Source organism: Colobus angolensis, unplaced genomic scaffold (assembly GCF_000951035.1).
Source record: "Colobus angolensis palliatus isolate OR3802 unplaced genomic scaffold, Cang.pa_1.0 Scaffold90, whole genome shotgun sequence".
Lineage (NCBI taxonomy): Eukaryota > Metazoa > Chordata > Mammalia > Primates > Cercopithecidae > Colobus > Colobus angolensis.
The window spans coordinates 1,179,477-1,200,938 of record NW_012122932.1 but is presented as its reverse complement, the minus strand read 5'-3'; the positions used below and the strand labels follow the sequence as shown (position 1 = coordinate 1,200,938).

Below are 21,462 nucleotides of genomic sequence, written 5' to 3'. Positions count from 1 at the left end.
GATCAGTCCTGTTTTGATTTGTGTTTCTGGATCTATTTTTTGTCTTTGGTTTTTGTGCCCCAAGGCAATTCCTTCATTTTGACTCAATTTTATAAATCTAATAGAAAAATCACTGGCAGTGAAATCATTGCCATCGTTAGAGAGACAGGCTCATTAGTTTTCTGAGTCATTGTTTCCTCACTGGCAGACTGAACTGAGAGAAAAGACGGGCTGAGAGGGCCAAGGCCTTTATCTTCAAAAGTGTCTGCAAAAGCACAGTTAGTAGAAAAAGCAAACAGGAGGCAAATAAATGTATGACTTTGAAGATATGTATGAAAGCCTGCTCTGGATCTTATTGTTGATACATGAGAATGTCACTTTTTGGGAAATTTTGGGAGCAAATTCAGTATTCTGTGAACCGCCTTGCAAGAGCAGTTATTCATTTATTTATTCATTTATTCAAAAAATACAAACACACGCATAAAGAACATCTCTATTATGTGTCAGATATTAGCTGGGCGATGGGTTCACAGGTAGTAAAAATAGATATGGTTCCTGCTATTATGGAAGGCAAATAAATTAATCTAATAAATTAATGTAAACTGTGACAAATGCAGCAATGGAGAGGATATGACATTAGGACAAGATCTAATGAGGCTTTGTTATGCACAGGAAGATCAGGAGAGCTTCCCTAAAGAAGTGTCACTTGAGCTGAGATCTGAAGGATGAGTCAAACTTAACTAGGAAGAATGAGAAAGAGGATATTTTAGGCAAAGGAGAGTACATTTGCAAGGCCCAGTCCCCAGAGGGTCATAGTGAAAGCAAGATTCTGAGGGAAAGTCATTGTAGCTGGAGCACAGAGACCAACATGGGGTACAGTGGAAATGAGGCTATCAAGTGATGTGACCCTGTGTGCCTCTGTAACATAAATTACAGAGTTTCATCTTAACCCAGAGAACAACTGTAAATTATCAAGGGGTGTACATTTAAAAAAAAGAAAATATCATATTTGCTGCATGAAAAGATTTGTGTGACTGCTGTGAGGAAAATACATTAGAAGAGCTAAGAGCGGATTAGCACGCAGTCATGCGTCACTGAATGATGGGAATATGTTCTGAGAAATGCATGTTAGGCAGTTTCATCATTGGGGAAATATAGGCTGTGCTTACACAAACCTAGATCGTAGAGCCGACTACACACCCAGGCTATATGGTATAGCCTATTGCTCCTAGGTTACAAACCTGTACAGCATGTTATGGTCCTGAATTCTGTGGGCAATTGTAACACAATGGTAAGTATTTCCATATTTAAACATATCTAAATGTAGAAAAGATTCACTAAAAATACCATTTGGAAATCTTATGGACTCGCCATCGTATGTGTGGTTGGTTATTAACCAAAATGTCATTATGCAGTACATGAATACATTTTAAGGGGCAGAACACACAAAACAGAGATAAGCGGTCACTAGAAACAGTCCTTACTGTTACATTATGCACAGTTGTAAATGGCTTTAGGTGTGCCCTCAAATTCCTGAATGTCTATCTACGACTGTATCTGAATAGAACTGCTTTATCAACATGGAAACCCGTTTATTGTCTTGACATCCAGACAAAGAATTTTTTATTCTCAATGAGCAGTGGCAGAAACACATTCTGTTCTGTTTGGAAGTAGCAATAAACATTCCAGGCATAGGGGTGAGTTTGCTCTTCCAGGCAGACCACTTGCAAAAGCATGATGTTTGGAAGGAAAGGAAAGGCAGTCTTAGGACAGAACCACTAAGAATGTTTTCATATCATGTTTATTCAGCAAGATATAGCTGCTGCGTCAAAGCCTCCAGAAAGAATTGTGCATATGCTCAGTCGCATATATTCCTATAGAAACAGCAAGGCAGCCCTCTCGGGAGTTGACCAACAGTCACTCTTACAAGCCAAGGTTAGGATGCCACGTCTACCTTAATTAATAATCTTTTCATTGTCCTATAACCCAGATGACAGGATGTTTAAGCACGGGAGTGGGAACCCCAAATGTAAAATCCTGCAGAAGCTAAGCACGTAGCATGAACCAAAAAGAAAAAAAAAAAAAAAAAAGCATGATACTGTCTGTTGTAAATTTGTGAGTTCAAGCCCTGTCTAAAGGCAACACAATTCAGTTAAAAAAAAAAAGAAAGAAAGAAAGAAAGAAAGAAAGAAAGAAAAGATATTGTGCAAGGAAAGCAGAGCTGCCTCAGTCCTGTAGCACACCTATTCCCATCCCATTACAAAGAATTATAAAATTTCTATGCAAGAGAAGACTTCTGAATTCTTCTATGCCAGTCCTTCACAGGAGCCCTGAACCCCCTTGCAGCACTCCTGACCAGATAGCAACAGACAGATCACCCCCTCTCAAACCTGGCCATTGTACTTCTGCACAAGGCCAAGTATGCCTAAGTCTTTACATTGCACTGAAATCTATTTCTTGGAACTACCAAATAAGAAACCTGAGGCCCTATCCACATGAAAAATCTACATGAGAATGAGGAGGGTGTTCATATTCTGTACAGCCTAAAGATTTCAAATTCCTTCAAGCAGGGCCCTATGACTTCAGGGTGATAATAAGCATTTAGGTGGCTAGCCCTGTTCTAAGTGTTTTAATGTATTAGCTCACTTAGTGCTAATTACAGCCTAGTTAATGGAAAGCGTTTATTGTGCCCATTTTACAGATGCAGACATCAAGGCCCAGAAAGATAATTAAGTTGCCCAAAGTCACATAGTTAGCAAGCAGGAGAGGTGCGATTTGGACCCAGGTAGGCTGGCTCCACACCTCTTTTCTCCCGCTTCTGAGATGGAAGGAAAACACAGGCTTTACTGTCACAGTCCTGCATTTGAATAAAAGCTCCAACATGTCCCCTGGCCAACTGACTGCCCCCAGCTAAGCCTCTGTTTCTTTATCTGTAAGGTGATGGTCATAAAGTTTACTTCAGTATTGCTGTGAGATTAAATAAAATAATGCATGCAAAGAAGTAGCACAGTGCTACTGGGCATGCAGCAAAGACTGAGGAAGTAAATGGGTGAATAATTAAATGGAGACCTCCTGGCCCTACCATCCTGTATTGGTTCACTAAGGCTGCCATAACAAAATGCCAGAGTCTGGGTGGCTTAAACAACAGTAGTTTATTTTCTCACAATTCTGGAGGCTGAAAGTCTCAGATCCAGTTGCCAGCAAGCTGGTTTCTCCTAGGGCCTCTCTCCTTGGCTTGCTGATGACCACCTTCTAAACTGAGTCCTCATGTGGTCTCTTTACTGCATTTCTCTTCTTGCAAAAACACCACCAGTCCTGTTAAATTAAGGTCCTACCCCTAATAACTTCATTTAACCATAATTATCTCCTTAATGGCCCTATTATTAAATGCAGCCACATTTAATAATGTTGGGGGTTGGGGCTTCAAACTATGACTTGACTTTGCAGGGGGACACAGTTTAGTCCACAGCACCTCCCTCCCAAAGTTTTCTTACTCTTTGCCCCAATTCTCAAGCAAAAGACCTATTTTAGGTTGTCTTAGGAGTGCAGCCAGGAACAGGGAGTTACAGCATAAATAAGGACAAAAGACTAATAACAGGTGTATAATACATTATCACCGCAAATCATTGTTCCACAATCCAGACTGTATAGTATTATTCTGCAGCCTAGAAATAATGCAAACAAGCTACAAGGTATTAGCCCCTGATCTCCTCTAACTCTCCTCTTCACTCACCTCACTCCAGCCACACTGGCCTCCTTGCTGTTCTTCAAACAGACCACGTACATCCCCTCTCCTTGGGGATGCATACCTCTGTTTCCTCCTGAGGGCTTATCAAGACACATGCCTGCCATGCAGTCGATTCTTTATAGTGTATCCTTGAGGTGCTTTCCCTTCCTCACAGAGTTACTACTCAGGTCAGCACATTGTTCTAAGGTATTCCCAGGAATGTCAGAAACAGTCAAACCACTTTGCATGTAAGTACAGAGGCCAAAACACCACCAGGTCATAGCAAAGGAAAGGGACTTTCTACTCGTGGCTTCCTCTGCCTGGAACGCTCTTCCCTCAGCCGCATGGTTCTTTTCCTCACTTCTTTTGTCTTTGTACAATCATCCTACATACGGGCCTTCCTGCCTACTTTGTCTGAAAAGCATACCTCCCATCACTCACCCTTCATCTCACTCCCTGGATTTTCTTACTCCTTGGCATATTATGTGTTTGTTTATCATTTCTTTCTCTTGCTAGACTGCTAGCTCTGTGAGAACTGGTTCTTTGTGTTTTCGCTCACTGTTGTACCTGGCATATAGTAGTGAATGATAAATCTTTGTCGGATGAATGAATCATCGTCATGGTTAGTAGCAGCAAAAGGCTAAAAGTTGGTCTCCCTTTTTCTAGGACAGTAGTTTCCAAATGTTAGCTACCATAAATAAGAATTATCTACAGTATTTGGCTTAAAATGCAGATTTGTACTCAGTAACCAAAAATCTGGGTAGTCCTACGGCACTTTTAATTAGAAGATCTCAAAGCAATCCCCCACACTGTCATCAACAAAGCTTTGTCACTGAGGTGTTAGACACCATGAAGATATGGTAGAAAAGGGTTAAACAAATGAATGAAAAGCAAATAATAAAAATAAAGAAAATGAAGATCTGGGGACTTAACAGCCCCCTAAAGATCTGAATCAGTAGATCCTGAGCTGAGCCCAAGAATCACCATCTTCAAGAAGTACCCCAGTGCCTTTTGAGGAAAAACCCTGAAGTGTAATATTTCAAGAAACTTTGTCTTAGGATGACAAAGTTTAAAAAAAAAAAAAATGGCACCGCTGAACTTTGGGTAGTCTGCTCTCTTCTTCCATGTCTAGTTCAGGGTATGGAAACTCTGGACTTAGCGCCAGGGAACAATGATGGTGGAGAAAAGGGGATTATATGTACTGTTTATAATGCCCAGTTCTCTTAAGTCTCAGTTGGAGAAAGCATAGCTGCAGACCTGCTAAAGGAAGGGTGTTACAGGTGAACTCAGAAGCAAAGGAACGTCAATTTTCTCCCTTGCCTGTGCACAGAGCTGTTTTGTAGATGGCTGCTGCAGCCTGTGAGGAGAGGAGGGCACCCACTGGCTCTTGACAGTCCTCATCAAGTGAGACAGCCAGAGTTGGAAGTGACGTGGAAGCCCTTTTTAGATCCTGCCCACCATCTTGCGGGGAGGTTAACCCAAAACCACGGTGAGTTATCCAAAACCACACAGAGAATTAGTGTAAACTATGAGGACTGAACCAGCCTGTGGACTCCATGGTGGTGTTCTGGCCTCTGTACTTACAAGCAAAGTGGTTTGACTGTTTCTGACATTCCTGGGAATACCTTAGAACAATGTGCTGACCTGAGGAGCAACTCTGTGGAGAGGGAAAAACACCTTAAGGATACACTATAAAGAACCGACTACATGGCAGGCATGTGTCTTGATAAGCCCTCAGGAGAGAACCAGCCTCGAGGTGTTTTTAAATGGCTGAGGGAGACATGTGTAATGGCACTGTTATTTTACAGTTTTTTTTTTTAAAGGAAACTCATCTTTCTTTGAAATTGGCCCTATTTATACACAGAATGAGCTGAAAAGTCTCTCCGCTGTTATTAAGCCTTCAAGAATGTTCTCATAAGTGCTACCTTCCTCACACTGAGCACCTAACAAGGTAATTCAGGGCCAGGGCACATGTTACATGTTTGCTCACACTGAGCCCCTGAAGCATCACTAAGTAATGGGCCAAGTCTGAGTGTTTTGAGCTCAGGGCTGGGGATTTGGGACAGTCATTTTTTATGAACTGGTTCTCCTACAATTTTTCCAGTCCAATCTCAAGCATGACCCTGTGCCAGCTTGCATTTGTCCCTGTCTAGCTGACCTATGCTAAGCTTTCTGTACCTGCTGGGAACAGCCTCCTTCAAATTCCCTTTATTTGCAGTTATTTCTAGTCTTCTGTTTGGAAATTGTGTTTTAAACTTTGATTCAGATAAATTAGAGCTGAGATGATAAATGGAAGTGATCCTATAGCTGAGGTGGTGGCCAAGGCTCTCATTACAATTCTCTGTTGATCCTCAGATATGCTAGGGTATCATACAAAATTATTTATTTGAATAATTATTTATTGGAAACAGCATTATCAGGTCATGGCACAGACCTCACCAAACTGATTAAAGTTTGAGGCTTCCAGTGATACCCAATGTTCATTTAAAAACCCACTTGCCCAGCAAGACCCGATTTTATGGCAAGGAAGAAGAAAGGCATCTTCACTCCATGAATTTTAGCTTTTTATAAGTGAGACTCTCAAAACTTGCCACTTAACAGGGTAAACAAATGAAATAAGATACATAAAAGCATCTGAAACAGTGCCTGGGGCTTGGAAGGGACTCAATAAATGTTTCATTCTGCTCTTCCACCTGCCTTTGTCTACAGAGGAAATTTAGTGTTGGGCCATTTGTTCATCCCTTTATTAAGTATTACTTGAGCACCCACTATGTATTGAGCATGCTTCTAGACATTGAGTATACAGTGCTGTAAAAGACAGATGGATCTCTGCTCTCGTCTTACATTCTGGTGGGAGGAAATGGTTGATTAATCATGACAAGCATTAGATCCAAATTAAGGTGGGAACTAAAAACAAGACATGAACAAGGAGATTCAGATAAAATTGAAATGATGAACTTGCATACACTTAACTGCAGAAATTGACTTCACATTGGTCCTCCTGCAAGTGGGCTTCATAGATCGTCTCCATGGTAGGTTTCTGAGCAGTTGTGGCTCATTTGGGTGCTTGTTGGTAAATATTTTTCAGGCCCCAGTTGCAGATCTCTCTTTCCCATCTTGTACTCTAATTTTGCACAGGATGGTGGGCAGATGCATGATCCTGCACAGAAGGAGAGCCCCCTCGATCTATCTGGGTCTTCAGACCCAAGGGACAGCATTCATTTCTTCAGTGTTTTTGAAGCCTCTGTGATGTACAGGCAGAGGTCAGGTTCTGGACCAATTACAATGAATACCGCCACCCACATCATGGCATTTGCATATTAGTAGGGGAAAATAGCCATGGGGAACATCAGTAACTTTTAACATAGTGATAAGGGCTGGGAAGAACATAACAACAGGATAAATCATGGTAGTGACTGAAGGGTGATGGGCTACCAGCAATTGGGCAGACAGGGAAGGCAGCTCTGAAGAGGTGCATTTGAACTGAGGCTTGACTGATGGGAAAGGGTCAGCAACGCGAAGAGCCCAGTGGCGAGCGTTCCAGGCAGAGGGAACTGCAAGCACAGAGGACTGGACAAAGGCTAGAATAAATGCAATATAGTATTCAAAGAATAGAAAGGTCATCTTGGAATACTGTATCTTTTCATGGTGGGGATTGCAGTTTTGTTTAAAAAAAAATAATCTCATATACTTAAGCCCTCCTACTTCATTATACTTTTAAAAGAAGCAATGTATCTTAGTAGTTAGAAAACTTGGATTCTGGGGCAGTTTACTTAATCCTACAAGGGGATAATCTGGCCCTAGATCAGACCACCTGGGTTCAATCCTGGATTTTTCTACCTATTAGCTAAGTGATGTTGAGCAAGTTACAGAATCTTACTGTGCCTTGTTTGCCATAAAGGGGAGATAAGAATAATCCTATTGCACAGAAATCATTTGGTGATAAACTGGGATAATGAACATAAAGTGTTTACCAGCATAGGTAAAGTACCCAAAATATGTTGGCTATTATAATTCCTTCCTTGTTTCCTCTAGAAGTTTATTTTCTTGATCATTGTTGCCATCCTTTTGTCCCACCAGCCCCTCATTGAACAGAAATCTAAACATAAAGTAGAAAATAGTTTCCCAAGAACTTTATAATTTGGGTGCAGTTGAAATCTTTGAAAAGTTATCAATGTAATTTAATAAAGGAAGTGTTTAATGTAATTTAATAATGTCACTTAAAACTCTCATTAAATTGATTCTAGGCCCTGGAGAATTCTGTCCCCAGGGGACACTATATAGTATTCCTCCATCAAACTCGTTCTCCTTTCCCTGATTTTTCATAGCTTTTATCACCCATTCATGTTATGCATTTACTTATTTTGTTGCTTAACTTCTAAGAATATAAGCTCTATGGGAACAAGGATTTGGCCTGCTCGTTCAATGAGCCATCCCCAGTTCCCTCTGATAGTGTTCAAATAATAGAGCTCAATAAATTCTTGTTTACTGAATTTATGTCTCTATACACCCCTAAAAAATATACCAGGAAGTGGGTTTGTTAATGCGTCAAAGAACCTTGGTTCTAAAAGTATCCCATAACACAATCTGAGTGCCAGCTTCTCTGTGACCCAGGAGGGCAATGACTCTCCAACAGGAACTGATCTAATAAATACAAAACATTACATAAATGTATTACTTATTCCCTCAACAAACATTTATTAGGTCTTGACTTTATGCCAGGCAGAGTATTAGATGCTGGCAAACAAGGGTAAATAGAAAAGAGTCCCTGGAGAGTACAGTCTTGTAGTTAATCACTCTAATTCTCATAAAAATCAGTATTATCTGTTCTTATGAATCTGAAGACTAGAACCTAGAGAATAAATAAAACCTTCTGGCAATGTGCCTGTGAGTGGGCAGTCAGGAAGTGCTGTTCCCGGCCTGACTCATCCCTCCTCACACCACTCTTAGGGTATTGGTGGTTTTCAGTACTATTCTATTCCATTCTACAGATGGCATAGATACATATCCCATGATAAACAAAAGTTTCTCCCTCACTCAACACATACTTGTACACACACATACATCCCAATGTAAAATTCTCATTCAGCACCAAAATGAATGTTAGGAAACAAAGAACCTGAATACATAAATGTGTTTATGTATATATTTATACATATGTATATGTACAATTACATACCTATATATATATACACATATATGTACACACACACACACACACCCCTTTCTCTGTCTCAGAGATTCAAGGATAAGTTCCCATCCTACCATTTTTTTGCCTAACAATTTACTCACATGTAGCTAAGTTTTTCTTGGATCATAATGCCAGAAGTCACTCCGTCTTTAACTCTTTCTGATTTGGTTACCTAAATAAGCCTGTGGTATAGACTCTTTCAGACAATTGATTCCACTGCCCCTGTTGCTGTGATTTAACTATCTTAGGCACATATTAATAATTTTTTTTCCTGAAGCTACTGTAGGTTCCTTCAAGAGTTGTATGCTGGAGTGGTTAAGCTCTCATTAGACTGCCCAGGTTCCCTGGGCTCTACTGCATGTTAACTTGGGCAAAGTTACTTAGCCTCTCTGGCATACAGTTTGCTCATCTAAAAACTTGAGTCACGATAAGACTGTATAGGGTTAATGTGGAATTAAATGAGCTAATTCATGTAGTGGTTAGCAAAATTTCTGACACTTTTCAATAGCTTAATAGAATTTGTTGATTTTCTTTCTCATACTTCCTCTCTGCTGTTTCCATCACTTGCTAATCTAGACACAAATTAAGCCATTACTAAATTTCACAAAACGTCTTGCTAATGCTATGTTTCAATGGATTTTAAGGGCAGGGTTAATTCTCCAACTGCATAAAAATAATTGCATTTAATCAAAACCACAATGAAATACCATCTCACACCAGTCAGAATGGCTACTATTAAAAAGTCAAAAAAACAACAGATGCTGGTGAGGTTGCAGAGAAAAAGGAATGCTTTTACCATGTTGGTGGGAAGGTAAACTATTTCAACCATTGTGGAAGACAGTGTGGCAATTCCTCAAAGACTTGGAAGCAGAAATACCATTTGACTCAGCAATCCCATTACTAGGTATATACCCAAATGAATATAAATTGTTCTGTTATAAAGACACATGCATGTACATGTTCATTACAGAACTAGTCACAATAGCAAAGACATGGAATCAACCTAAGTGCCCATCGATGATAAACTGGATAAAGAAAATGTGGTACATAGACACCATGGAATCCTATGCAGCCATAAAAAGGAATGAGGCCATGTCCTTTTCAGAGACATGGATGGAGCTGGAGGCCATTATCCTTAGCAAACTAACCTAGGAACAGAAAACCAAATACTGCATGCTATCTCTTATAAGTGGGAACTCAATGATGAGAACACATGGGCACATGGGGGGAAACACATTGGGGTCTGTTGGAAGGTGAAGGGTGGGAGGAGGAAGAGCATCAAGAAGAAAATAGCTAATGGATGCTGGGCTTAGTTCCTGAGTGATGGGATGATCTGTGCAGCAAACCAACATGGCACACTTTTACCTATGTAACAAACCTGCACATCCTGCACATGTATCCCTGAACTTAAAATAAAAGTTGGAAATTTTTAAAAATAATCACTGTACTTTATTCCACAAAATATTAATATAGAACACAAAAATGCTAAGAAAATCCATTGAGAAAAAGCGACAAATATTACAACACTTTGTGAAGTGATTTAGTATGATTATATTTTTATAGTACCAAATAACCAGGTAGAAAATTAAAATTGTAATCAATTATCTAGACACAAACTTTTTTTTTTCCTTTAGTTTTCATCAAAACATTTGCAGTTATATAAAGACAGACTCTTGGTCTTTGAGGTTTTTATCTTCCTAAGATTTTTCTTAACTATTTTTCTCTTTCCATTCTCTCCTATTTCAAACTAAACTTCTTGGCAGATGTAAATGACTTTCTACTTTGTATGTAATTTTGTTTCTTGGATAACAGAATAAATGGGTCAAGCTAAGCCCCAAGATTAAATGGTCAAGCAAAGTCAGTCTTTCTGGTTTTCCTGAACTGAAAGCCTTTAGAGTCTACTTATTAGAGGGTTGTTCTAACAGAAGACAAAGGGATTCAGAGAGAATGAACTGACTTTGGTTTGTCCTTCTGATATGGTTTGGCTCTGTGTCCCCACCCAAATCTCATGTCAAATTGTAATCCCCACATGTTGAAGAAGGGGCCTAGGGGGAGGTGACTGGATCATGGGGGAGACCATCCCCCTTGCTGTTCTCGTGATAGAGTTCTCATGAGATCTAATGGTTGAAACGTGTGGCACCTTCTCCCCTCACTCTCTCTCTTTCTCTCCTGTTACCATGTAAGATGTGCCTTGCTTCCCCTTCGCCTTCTGCCATGATTGTAAGTTTCCTGAGGCCTCCCCAGCCATGCAAAACTGTGAGTCAATTAAACTTCTTTTCTTTATAAATTACCCAGTCTCAGGCAGTTCTTTATACAATAGCAGTGTGAAAATGAACTAATGCACCTTCCTTCTGGGAATGATGTTAAATGAGCCGAGTTCAGAGTTTGCTACCAAAGTTTTATCTGGCTGTCATGATATAAAGTGTTCTCTCTCCCTTCCTCTTCCTCCCTGCCCCACATCTCCCCCTTCTACCACCATCACTGATTACCAAGTGGGTTGTTTAAAAAAGTTTCAGTCATCAGTCATTCAAAGTCTTTCTTGTCATTACCTGGTTTTGTGGTCTTGAGAAACTAATGGAAACATTCCAAAACCCATACATCTTATCTATAAAGTGCACATAATAATAGGATCTAATTCAGAGGGTTGATGTAATAAATAAATGAGATAATTTAGCATCTTGACAGGAATAAAAGATCAATTGAACATATACAATCATTATTATTACAAGAAATATGTAATAGTTCTATAAGAAGAGAGAGGGTATAGGCAAAGGAAAAAATTATGGATTTTAAGCTTTAATTATTTCCTTTTAAGTAAAGAAAAAATAAACATGGACTCATTCCAAAGAAGTGACATTTAGAAGAGCAGTGACGTGAGAGCTTGAGAGTGTATTCCTTTCATTGTCATTCACTGCAATATTCCACAGATAAGTAATAAGGACCTACTATGGGTCATTATTTTATTATGGGTCACTATTATTTTAGATGCTGGGAAAATGGTAATGAATAAAACAAACAATAAAAGGAAAAATATTCTAAATAAATAACTTGGGTTAGCTATAAAAATTGTGAAGGAGATAATACAGGATAGTGTGATAATGAAAGATTGAGTGGCCATTAAATATGGTGGTCCAGGAAGCCAAAGATTTGAAGGACATGAGGTCATCAGCCATATAAAAAACCAGGGGAGTGGATCTTCTAGACAAAGGGAAGAGCAAGTAAAAGGGACCTTTAGCAGTAATGAGCTTACTCTGTTAGCATAAAAGAAAGCAGAGCAGTGTGGCTAGAGCTTAGTTTGCAAGAGGAAGAATGATGAAGCCAGAGTCACTATAGAAGGTAGGGGCCAGGCCATATATGGCCTTAAACACCATGATAGGAAACTTGGCTTTATTTTCAGTGTAATAGGAAACCTTTGCAGTTTAAAGTAGGTCAAGGATTTAATTTTTTTATTTTTAAGCTATTTGGTTGCTGTGTAGAGATAAATGATAGGGAAATAAGAGTAGGAGGCAGGAATGCCAGTAAGAGGCTATCACAGTTGGTGGACAAGAAAGGACAGAGGCTTGGATTAATGCAACAGCAGAGAAGCTGTAAAGAAATGAATAGATATTGGATCAATTATTTTGGAGGCAGAGTTGATAGGATTGCTAGTAAATTGGATAAGTTTAAGTATGGTGTCAATCGGGAAATATGCGTGGCATCCCTGTGATGAAGGTTTGACTTGCTATGTAGGCTTATAGATAGCAAAGAAAGAGGATGAATCATTACCTCCCAACCCACCATCTGTCTGCATCCCAAACCACCTACATCCTTCCCAACCCCATTCCAGTCAGAAGTCATCTAAGCAAAAGGAAGTACAGTCTAGCCATGAGTATCTTCTCAGGTTCATTCCACAAATTGTCATTCATATTTGTCACTATGTTCTAGACTAAGTTATGAGTACTGGTCATACAGTAGCAAGCAAGATAGACACACCTCTGTTCCAGTGCAGCTTATGTTTTTTGTTTGTTTGTTTGTTTTGTTTTTTTGAGACATAGTCTCGCTCTGTCGTCCAGACTGGAGTATAGTGGCATGATCTTGGCTCACTACAACCTCTGCCTCCCGGGTTCAGGCAATTCTCCTGCCTCAGCCTCCCAAGTAGCTGGGACTACAGGTGCCTGCCACCACGCCCAGCTAATCTTTCTATTTTTAGTAGAGACGGGGTTTCACCATATTGGCCAGGCTGGTCTTGAACTCCTGATCTTGTGATCCACCTGCCTCGGCCTCCCAAAGTGCTGGGATTACAGGCGTGAGCCACCATGCCTGGACTGCAACTTATGTTCTAATGGGAGAAGTTGTACTGTAAAAAGGAAATACAACAAAATATCAGGCACCTAAAACTACTATGACAAAATAGGGATAGGAGAATATGTTAGTAACTATTGGATTGCTACATTAGAATAGATATTCAAGGGCCTCTATTCAAGGGTATCAGAGTTCTGTTTGAGTAAAATTAACTTTAGCTATGTATCATCCATCCATGGAGTGACATCAAATAGGCCATAAGTTCTGGGAAGAGAACAGAATGAGAGGTGTAGATGGTAGTTAAAGCCATGCACCTGGGTGGTTATTAAGAGAAAAAGTAGAAATTGAAAATAGGAGGCCCAGGACCAAATACTTATTGGCCTGACTTCCTGCTCAGTAATCTTCTCTACTTCTATAGCACAGCAGCTTTTAAATCCATTGATTGCATTCTTAATTTGAGTATTTAATATTTGTTTTCTTAACCTAAGGTTTTCATTTGTCACTATGGCATGGTCTCATAATTTTCAAAAAATCAAAAAACAGTAGATATTGGCATGGATGCAGTGAACAGTGAACACTTCTGCACTACTGGTGGGAATGTAAACTAGCACAGCCACTATGAAAAATAATATGGAGAGTGTGGATATTCTTTAAAAAACCAAAAGTAGAACTACCATTTGATCCAGAAATCCCACACCTGGGTATCTACCCAGAGGAAAAGAAGTCGTTATTTGAAAAAGATACTCGCACATGCATGTTTATAGCAGCACAATTTACAATAGCAAAATTGTGGAACCAACCCAAATGTTCACCAATAAACGAGTGGACAAAGAAACTGTGGTATATATACATATGATTGAATACTACACAGCCATAAAAAAGAATGAATTAACAGCATTTGCAGCGACCTGGATGAGAATGGAGACTATATTCTAAGTGAAGTAACTCAAAAATGGAACACCAAACATCTGTGTTTTCACTGCTATGTGAGAGCTAAACTATGAGGATGCAAAGGCATAAGAATGATACAGTGGACTTTGAGGACTTAGGGGGAAGAGAGAGAGAGGGGCAAGAGCTAAAAGACTATAAATATGGTGCAGTGTATACTGCTTGGGTGATAGGTGCACCAAAATTTCACAAATCACCACTAAAGAACTTATTCGTGTAACTAAACAAAATAGACACACCTCTGTTCCAGTACCATTCTTACAGGAGTAAGGCGGTATCACATTGTGGTTTTGATTTGCATTTCCCTAATCATTAGTGATGTTGAGCATTTTTTCATATGTTTATTGGCCATCTGTGTATCTTCTTTTGAGAATTGTCTATTCATGTCCTTAGCCCACGTTTTGATGGGATTGTTTGTTTTTTTCTTACTGATTTGTTTGAGTTGTTGTAGATTCTGGATATTAGTCCTTTGTCAGATGTATAGATTGTGAAGATTTTCTCCTAGTCTATGGGTTGTCTGTTTACTCTGCTGACTGTTCCTTTTGCTGTGCAAAAGCTCTGTAGTTTAATTAGGTCCTAGCTATTTATCTTTGTTTTTATTGCATTTGCTTTAGGTTATTGATCATTAAATCTTTGCCTAAGTCAACGTCTAGAAGGTTTCTTCCAACGCTATCTTCTAGAATTTTTATAGTTTCAGGTCTTAAGTTTAGGTTGTTAATCCATCATGAGTTGATTTTTGTATAAGATGAGAGACAAGGATCTAGTTTCATTATCCTACATGTGGTTAGCCAATTATCCCAGCACCATTTGTTAAAAAGGGTGTCCTTTCCCCACTTTATGTTTTTGTTTGCTTTGTCGAAGATTAGTTGACTGTAAGTATTTGGGTTTATTTCTGGGTTCTCTATTCTTTTCCATTGGTCTGTGTGCCTAAATATAAAGCATAGAAAATGAGAAAAAAGCCAAAAGATACATGGGATATAGTAAAAAGGTCTAACATATTTTTAATTGAGGTCCAAGAAGTATGACAGAGAGGTAATGAGCAATATCAATATTTGAGGAGATACAGACTGAGATTTTTCTAAAATTGATGAAAACCATTGAACTACAGATTTAAGAACTGTTATTAACTTTAGTCAAGATAAATTTTTTTAAAAATAACAATGCCTAGGCACATCATAGTAGAACTGCTAAGAAATGAAACAACATCTTAAAACCTGAGACAAACACATACTACCATTAAAACAAAAACAGTTGGACAGCTGAATTTTTAATGAAATCATGGAACCCCAAAGACAGTAGAGTCACAGCTTTAAAATGCTGAAAGGAGCTAACTGCTACTCTAGAATGTTCTATCTAATAAAATAACCTTTAAGATAAAAGTAAAATAAAGATGTTTTTAAATGAGTAAAATATGAGATAATTTATTGCAAGGAGTGACATGCATTTAAAATACAGAAGTGAGTGAACAATAATGAAAAGTGTTGTAAGTTGATGGAAAAAATGACAGAAATAATAATATCATGTAAAGTTTAAAATAGGAGACAAAAATAACACAAATAACAGAAGGAAGGGATTAAGGGAGTTAAAGTTTTTAAGCTCTCTTACATTTTGGGGAAAGTAGTAAGGTAGCTAATATAAATTAGACTTTAATAATAGATATATGCTATAATTTCTAGTGCAACCAATATTTTTAAAATGGTAAAATAATTCATGAGTTACATGCTAATAGAGGGAAATTTCAGAAGTTAAAAATACATTCCTAGCCCAAAATAAAACAAATAAACCTATGGTAGTTACATTAATTGTAAATGGACTAAAAAGCTAAAGGCTAGTTCTAGAACTGAATTTTTAAAAATTGTATTATCAATATGCATGATAAAATCTCTCAGCAAGCTACAGGTAGAAGGGAACATTTAATGGGATATTTTCATAGAGAATATGAAGGTACTTATAGGCAAACTATTTAGAATAAATAGGTAATTTTGCAAGGTGTTCAGATACCTAATTAACATATAAATTGAACTTGAATCTTCACATGATAACAACAAACATTTAAAATGATTTTGGGGGGGTTATATCATTTCTAAGAGCAACAAAATATCAAATACTTAGGAATAAATCTAAGCAAAGAGGCTCAAACATCAATACCAAAAAACTTTACTAGCAGAAAGTAAGGACGACAAGTGACTGGAGGAATATATCATGTTCGCAGATGGAAAGACTCAACATTGTAAAGTTGTTTATTCTTTCCTAGGTGATCTACAGCAACACGCAATTCTCATAAAAATGTCAGGATGGTTCTTGTGGAAAATGAAAAGCTAATTCTTAATTTATATAGAAATGTAAAGGGCAAAAAGCCAGCCAACACAATTGGAAGAATAGTACAGGAATTAACCACTTATATTAGTCAGCTGGGGCTGCCATAAGAGAATATCAGAGATTGTGTGGCTTAAACAATATTGATTGATTTTCTCACAGTTCCAGAGGCTGGATTAAGGTTCTGGCAGAGTGGGTTTCTGGTGAAGCCTCTCTTCTTGGCTTGCAGACAGCTTCCTTCTTGCTGTTACCTCACATGGCCTTTCCCTTATGTGTGCCCACTTTTGGTGTCTTCTCTTTTTCTTATAAGTATACCAGTCCTATTGCATTAGGACCTCACTTTTATAACCGTACTTAACCTTATTTATCTCCTTCAAGACCCTTTCTCCAAATACTGTCACATTAGGAGGTTAGGGTTTTAATATACGAATTTGCAGGGGGACACAGTTCAATCTAGAACACCACCTATTAAGATACCTTATAAAGCTTCAATAATTAAGATACTGGGTATCAGATACAGGACAAACAAATAGATCAATGGAATATAATAAAGTCCAGAAACACACATTTATATGGATTTCCAATCTTTGAAAAGATGACACTACTGAGCAATGGAGAAAATGTGGTCTTTTCAATAAACGGTGTGGAGAAAATTTGAAATTATTTGGGGAAAAATAATCTTGGTCCCTACCACAGGCACATAAAGCAATTTCAAATGAAATGTTTAAAATGTGTAAAATAAAATACTAAATTTTCTAGAAGATAACATAAACTGTTGAAAACCTTAGGTAGGTTAAAATATTTAAAATGACATAAAAAGTAATAATAATCATAAAAGGAAATACTGATAAATTAGACTACATTAAAGTTAAATTTTCCTATTCATCAAAAAAAGGAGTTAAGAGACTGGAAAGGCAAGCCACAGTGTAGAAAAATAGGTTAGCAAAGCAGGTGACTACCAACAGACTTGACATCAGATTATAAAGAACTACAAATAAGAAAGACTCTGACAGCTCAATAGAACAATAGGCAAGAGACTTGACAGGCATTTCAAAAAAGAGAATAAGTACTTGAAAATGTAGTCAATTCTATTATCAGGAAAATGCACATTAAACCCACAATGGAATACCACTACATACTGATCTGAATGGCTAGAATTAAAAGGACTAAAAATATCAATGGTTGTTAAGGATATTGTGATACTAAAAATCTCATATGTGACCAGTGAGAGTATAAATTATCACAACCACTTTGGAAAATGGGCAAATCCACTAAAACTGCATATACACGTACAGTTAATCCAACTATTCTACTAAGTATATATCCAAGAGAAACACATACATATATTCACCAAAAGACATGTATAAGAATGTTCATAGCAGTACTGTACATGATAACCCTAAATGAAAACAACTTGATGTCCATAAAAAATAGAATGATCAAGTAAATTGTGAGATATTTATATAAGGGATTGCTTACAGGAATGAAAATATATTGTATTACTTCATTTATATACATTTCAAAAACAAAATATCGGAAGTCAGGATAGTGTTTGCTTTGGGATAAAATGGGGAATGATTGAGGTAGGAATCCAAAGGTGTTTTTGAGTATTGGTTCTATTTCTTGATCTAGGTGGTGGTTACATGGGTGAAAAAAAAAAAAAATTCATCATTTAATGCCTTTTCTGTATACATGTTACTCTTCAATTTAAAAAGCATAGTACAGTAACCAGGGGCTAAATTGTTATTAGCCTTGGTCCTGCAGGATCAAGAAGGGAGAAGAGGTTACTAAATCCTAAAAATGAGAAGTCTTGAGTTCTTTGCTTCTAGAGGAGCCAAGGTCTTTTGTTAAGAGGCAAAGTCAACTGAAGAACTTGCCAAAAAGAATATGTGTGTGTAAATATCTCCCACCTTCCCTCTTATCTCATCTTGGAAATTCCTATAGGCTAAACCTGACCAGCAGTCAGAGAGCATGGAAAACTGTTGATAAAGTCAATTTCAAGGGTCTTGTCTGCCTGAGGTACAGACAAAAGCCACAAAATCCACGCCAGCAGAGTTGCCTCTTGTTAAAAAGATGTTCTGGAAGCCCCAGCCACTGACTTCTCTTATCTCTCATTGCCCAAACGAGACACTTAAGCACCCATAATTGAAAGTGAAGTTGAGAAAATGTATTTTTAAATGAACTTTGTTGGGACATAATTTATGTGCAATAAAATGCACCCATTTTAAAGAGTATAATTCAAGGAATTTTAACACATGTATACTCCCACTGATCATCACCACAGTGAAGATACAGAACATTTCAGTCATCCCAAAAAGATTACTTAGTGACCATTTAGAGTGAATCTCCTTAGGCATCCACATCAATTTTTTTGTTTTTGTTTTTGAGACCGAGTCTTGCTTTGTTGCCGGGCTGGAGCGCAGTGGCGCAATCTTGGCTCACTGCAACCTCTGACTCCTGATTCAAGCGATTCTCCTGCCTCAGCCTCCTGAGTAGCTGGGATTACAGGCACATGCCACCCTGCCTAGCTAATTTTTGTATTTTTAGTAGAGATGCGGCTTCACCATGTTGGCCAGGATGGTCTCGATCTCCTGACCTCATGATCCGCCAGCCTCTGCCTCACAAAGTGTTGGGATTAGAGGTGTGAACCACTGCACCCAGCCCACTAATTTTTAATTGAGGTGAAATCCATACAACATAAAATTAACCATTTTCAGATGAACAATGCAGGGGTATTTAGTACATTTACAATGTTGTATAACCACAGTGACTTGATCATTATATGTTGGCTTATCCTTGTAGAACTTGATATAAATGGATTTGTATTGTATGCATTCCTTTTTGTCTGACTTCTTCCAGCAAAATGTTCCATGATTCATCCATGTTATTGCATGTCAGTAGTTCCTTCATTTTATCACTGCATAGTATTCTATTGTGTGAATATACCAAAATCTGTTTATTCTTTTACTTGATGATAGATATTTGTGTGGTTTCCAGTTTCTATTATGAAAAAAGCTACTGGGAACTGTGTTTTACAAAGCTTTTTGAGAACGCACGCTTTGATTGCCTCTGACTAAATTGGGTCATGTGGTTAGTGTATATTTAGTACTATAAGAAATTTCCAAACTATTTTCCAAAGTAGTTACACGCTCATCAGCAGTGTATGAGAATTTCAGTTGCTCCACATAATGGCCAACATTTGCAATTGCTACTGTTTTTAAGAATTCTAGTGAGTGTGTAGTAGTATCTTCTCATGGTTTTAATTTTTGTTTCCCTGGTAGCTAAAGATATTGAACATTTATTCATGTGCTTATTGGTCATTTGTATATTTTTGAGAAATATTTATTTAAATAGGTGTCTATTTAAAACAGATTTGTTGAAGTATAACTGGCATACAGTAAATTGTACATATTAAAATGCACAAGTACATAAGTTTTGACAGACATAGAGAGATATAGACACATGAAACTATCACTAATAAAGAGAATGAAAATATCTATTACCCTTAGAAAGTTTCTTGTGCCTCTTTGTAATCCATCCCTTTCCCTAGCCCTCTTTCTGCCACTATAGATTAGTTTGCAATTTCTAGAATTTTATACATATGAACTTATAGAGTATGTGTTTTTCCTGGCTTCTTTAACTCAGCATCATTGTTTTGAGATTCATCAATGTTACCGTGTGTAGCAATAGTTTGATCTTTTTTGTTGCTGAGAAGTGTCCCATTGTATGGATATACCATACTTTGTCTATCTGTTGATGGATATTTGGGTTGTTTCCAGTTTGGGGCTATTATTATATAAATAAACTTGCTATGAACATTCATGGACAATTCTTTATATGGAGATCTATCCTTTTTCCCTCTGGAGTAGGTACTTAGGTGGAAAATGGTTTGATCATATGATAGGGGAACGTTTTAAGAAACTGTCAAATTGTTTCCTAAAGTGATTGTGCCATTTTACATTCTCACCAGCAATGTATGAGAGTTCCAGTTCCTCAGCATTCTCACTACCACTTGGGAGAGAAAGTCTTTTTATTTTTACTCATTCTACTAAGAGTATAGTGGTATTTCACTGCAGTTTGAATTTATATTTCCCTAATGACTAAGGAAGCAGGGCATCTCTTTATGTTGTTATTTGCTTACTTCTAAATGCTAACATTTTGTTATGGATTACCATATCTGTTTCCAGTTTTAGTGTCCTCTGTGTCTTCCTTGGTGAAATGTCTCTTCAAATATTTTGCCCATCTTTCAGTTGGATTGTTTGTTTTCTTGTAATTGAGGTTTGAGAGTCCTTTATATATCCTAGATCCAAGTCCTTTTATCAGGTATGTGATTTACAGATATTTTCTCATGGCCTATGGTTTATCTTTTTATTCTCTTCATGGTATCTTTTACATAGCAGAAGTTTTTAATTTTGATGAAGTTCAATTTATTAATGTCTTTTTTATAGATCATGCTTTGGTGTCATATCTAAGAAATCTTTGCTTAACTTAAGGTTATAAAGATTTTCTCCTAGTTTGGGTTTTTGTTTTGTTTTGTTTTGTTTTGTTTGTTTTTTGTAAAGTCTTCGCGTGACTTTAGCGTTGGGGTAATGGTTGCCTCCTATAACATGTTGGGGATTGTTTCTTCCTTCTCCATTTTTTAAGAGCGTTTACATAAGATTGGTATTTCTTTCTTAAATATTTGAAGGAATCTATCATTGCAACCATTTGGATCCACATTTGGGGGACGATTTTTTATTTATTAAAAATGTGATTCCTCTAGTAGATCATAGGAATTTTCAGATTCTTTGTATATCAGTTTTGTTAAATTGTATCTTAGACATTGTCTATTTCCTCTGAACTGGAAAATTCATTAGCATAAAATGGTTATTTTCTTCTTAAACTTATTTTCGTCTTAAACTCTGTAAGACCTATAATGAGATCCCTTCTTTCGTTTCTGATACTGTCAATTTGTTTTTTTTCTCTTTCTCTTTTTCCTTCATTAGTCCAACTAGAGGTTAATCAATTTTATTGTTTTTTT

At 37.6% G+C, this 21,462-nt stretch overlaps 1 protein-coding gene across 7 annotated transcripts in view; it reads left to right on the top strand.

Annotated features, from left to right (window-relative positions):
* The window catches only part of PPP2R2B (protein phosphatase 2, regulatory subunit B, beta), a 499,553-nt gene that overhangs the window by 35,374 nt on the left and 442,717 nt on the right, over positions 1-21,462 (top strand). For 2 of the 7 annotated variants that reach the window (XM_011931486.1, XM_011931491.1), the window contains exon 3: positions 11,082-11,153. The exons of the other annotated variants lie outside the window; for them this stretch is intronic. In XM_011931486.1, the coding sequence (XP_011786876.1) occupies positions 11,082-11,153 (72 nt within the window). The remainder of the gene's footprint in view (positions 1-11,081; positions 11,154-21,462) is intronic. 7 annotated transcript variants of the gene reach the window in all.